Raw genomic sequence first — 3,783 nt, 5'->3', positions numbered from 1 at the left:
AACACCATACTTCAATTGGACGATTCTTCTTGGGTCTTCCTTATTCATTGTATAGCTTTCACATGCTAGATAATCATACGAGATAACAGTACTAGAAAGGATGAACATTATGTTTCTTTGTTGTTGTTAAGTGCCATTGAGTCGTTTCTGACTCATGGAGACCATGTATAGAGTTTCCAAGGGGACGCTGATAGGTTTGAACTATTGACCTTGTGGTTAGCAGTCCAGTACTTAGCTTACAGTGCCACACCAGAACTCCTTATGTCTCAGAGCTACATATCCTTATGTGGAAGGTAAAGGAAACCAGAAGATAAAAACCCAAATCTAACTCCTGCACTTCATGCTTGGGCACTGTTGTGTCTCACTGGTTTTAGAATGATGGGTCAATGTACCTTAAGCCATTTTAGTGTCCCAGCCAACTTAGGATTCTAATTTTTAAGAACCTTCCCTCTTTGGTATGGATTCACTGATACAGAACACATCATTAGGAGTGTATCCACCACTATGAAAGAAATAAGTTACAACGCTGCCAAAACTTACATCTATTGCTATTATCATTGAAACAACTGAACTTTGTATAAGAATTGACAATACTTTGACCCAGAGAACTAACATATTATTTATTATGTGGCTTACATAAATAAATGACACTTATTCTACTAATGGACTTGTTGTTGTTGTTGAGTACCGTGGAGTCAGTTCCGACTCATAGTGACCCTGCACAGAGTTTCCAAGGCTGTAAATCTTTACGGGAGCAGAATGCCTCATCTTTCTCCCTCGGAACTGCTAGTAGTTTCGAACTGCTGACCTTGAGGTTCACAGCCCGATTCGTAACCACTACGCTACCAGAGCTCCTTGAGTCCTACTTTAAAGACTTTAAATGGACTTGAGTCCTACTTTAAAGACTTCCTCCTGGTGTAGCGCTGTAGGATGAAAACCAGACTACAAGGTTAGTTTGGATCACAAGGTCATCAGTTCAAACTCAGCAGCTGCTCCTCGGAAACCCTATACAGGGTTGCTATGAGTCAGAACTAACTCAATAGCACTTAACAACAACAACAATTACATAACGAAGTCTGGCTTTTTTTGTTACTTTGTTATGCAATTGGCCCGACTGCATCTCGTGTGAGGAGCAATCCTCGGAGAAGAGTACATCATGTTTGGTATAGTTGAGGGATAAGGAAAAAGAGGGAGATCTCCATCATCTAGATGGATTGGCACAGCGGCAGTAGCAAAGGGCTCAAGCATAGCAGCAGTTGTGAGGATGGTGCTGGATTGGGTGGTGTTTTGTTATATGGTACATAGGGTTTCTATGGGTCAGAACTACCTCAACGGCACCTAATAACAACAACAATAATTACATAACAACCAAGTAATACCACTAATGTGGCCATACTCCACATTAATCTTTCTTTAAAAGATCACTGAATACTGGGTGGTATTGCAAAGCATAGTGAAAACATTAATGGTCCCCAGCTATCAAAAGAGATCGTGTCCAGGGGTTCTTAAAGGCTTATCCTAAAACAAACAATCATCTAAAAGACTCATCAACCAGTCCTAGCAGAAGAAAACATCACACCTAAATTTAATCAAATGATTTTAAATAAAATCCACGATTAAAAGGAGGGAAAATGTATGGAGGGAGGGAAACTGTAAGAGGAAGGAAACTGAATGAGAGTCTAAAATCAAGTGTGTAGATAAAGCAATCTGAAAGCAAAGCTTTAAATCCATGTTAAAGTCTTCACAATCCATGTGGAAATTTAAAGCTGCCTTTTCTAACAACATTACCTCTAAACTTGATGTTGACCTACCCTTGATGGTGACATAACCATATACTCTAAAGGAGAAATTCTTTCTCTCTAAGAAACAATGGCAGATGAAATACATCACAATCTATTTCCAGAGGGCCTTTCCACTGTGGTCAAATAGATGAAAGATGTGCTAGCTACCGTATACACAAAGTGACTTGATGCACAGCATTATAAATAAATCTTTACAATGAACCCCCTGAAGCAGACACGACTGAATAAGCAATTTTTATGGCAGGTTACCCAAAAAACCTGTCCTGCCATTGTCATGTGACAGTCCACCCCCAACCCCATATAATAAACTGAAGAGCAGATACACTTGCAATTATGTATCCTTAAGGAGCTTCCAAGGAGCTCTTGTAGTGTAGTGGTTACAAATCGGGCTGCAGACCACAAGGTCAGCAGTTCGAATCTGCCAGCTGTTCCGCGGGAGAATGAGGCATTCTGCTCCCATAAAGATTAACAGCCTCGGAAAACCTGTACAGGGTCGCTATGAGTCGGAACCGACTCCATGGCACATAACAACAACAACAAACCAGTCTTGTAATCCTACAAATGAGGGTGCTTCAAAAAGTTTGCGAACAAAAGACAAGCATTATTTTTTAATTCCATTTTTCAAAGAAGTTTTAGAAGGCCTCTTTCAGTTACTTTTACTTTAAGCAGACTGTGGTGTTACTCTACAATGCTATAATACTATAGATCAATGGTATATTTAAAAACTTGAAAATGCATAACAGTGAAGTGCAATTGGTAGTTATAGAACATTGTATGTGTAGTGAACTAAATGCAAGAATGTATCGATTCTACATTAGGACATACAAATAACTGAAGAAGAAAAAAACTTTTTAAAAAGAGTAATATAGAACTGTTGAACAATTTTATCATCTTGTTCTCACATTTTCCCTCTTTGCTATGTGGCAAATAGAAAATAAAATGAAGGCATCAATATGACTTTTTAAAATTTACTTTTTAATTATCAGGTATTATATCAAGGAAAAAGATTCACACTGTATAAAATCTAAGGACCTCCTTTCTACCTATCTCTCTTCCTAGTTTTATCTTTGTTGGAAGATCCCGCCACTGGAGGCAGACAACCTCAGTGGGTTATTGCCTTATCTCTTACTAGTTGTGCTGTTGTTAAGTGATGTTGACTTGGTTCCTAATCATAACGATCTGTACCGGGTTTCCAGGGAGTGGCTATGGACTCCTGGTGTGGCACTGTATTCAAACTAACCAGCTGCTCCCTGGAAGCCCTATACAGAGTCGTCATCAGCCTGAACTGACTAGATGGCATTTAACAACATCAGCTATTTCACATGCCCTAGGTCAGTGGTCAAAATGGTTAACGTGCTTAGTAACTGACTAAATGATTGGTGGTTGGAGAGAAAAGATGTGTAAGTCTGCTTCCACTAAAGATTTACAACCTTGGAAAACTTATGGGACATATCAGTCCAAAATATATATTCTAGGCTTTCCAATAGTTAGTTTTAAAGGGAAAAAATCCTTTATTCAGCTTTTATTATTTTCTTTTGGTTACCTTGGCAGAAGAAAGGCTGATGACATGTTGATCCTTTTCATTTGTTACAATTTCAGTGATGCTGAACATGTGCCCAACAAGTTTCCCCACTGGTTTGGTGCTTATATTGGGATGCCACAGCCGGAGCACTTTATCATCTCCTGCAAAGGAGAACATGGATTTTTTATTTTCTCAGTGGATACAGGTAATCAAAGTTTAAGGATTCTCTTTCACCCAGTCACATCTTTGTTGTTGTTACTATTATTGTTATGTGCCAATGAGCAAATGAGCGCTTGAACTGCTGACCTGCGGTTTGAAGTCCAGTGCTGATTCTACAGTCCCACATCAGGGGTCTCCTTCGTTTCCTTCTAATATTAAATCACAATCAGATTCTTCTAGGATTAATTTTATTATTGACTAGCTACCTTATTTTAAAAATTATTATTTAAAATATATTAT

General features: G+C 38.6%; 1 protein-coding gene across 1 annotated transcript in view; it reads right to left on the bottom strand.

The window, feature by feature from the left end:
- The window catches only part of WDR64 (WD repeat domain 64), a 457,550-nt gene that overhangs the window by 312,999 nt on the left and 140,768 nt on the right, over positions 1 to 3,783 (bottom strand). The window contains exon 9 of the mRNA XM_006868582.1: positions 3,346 to 3,485. Within this exon, the coding sequence (XP_006868644.1) occupies positions 3,346 to 3,485 (140 nt within the window). The remainder of the gene's footprint in view (positions 1 to 3,345; positions 3,486 to 3,783) is intronic.

The sequence above is a fragment of the Chrysochloris asiatica genome, unplaced genomic scaffold, assembly GCF_000296735.1.
Source record: "Chrysochloris asiatica unplaced genomic scaffold, ChrAsi1.0 scaffold00119, whole genome shotgun sequence".
Classification (NCBI taxonomy): Eukaryota; Metazoa; Chordata; class Mammalia; order Afrosoricida; family Chrysochloridae; genus Chrysochloris; species Chrysochloris asiatica.
This window is presented reverse-complemented; position numbering and strand designations above follow the sequence as displayed.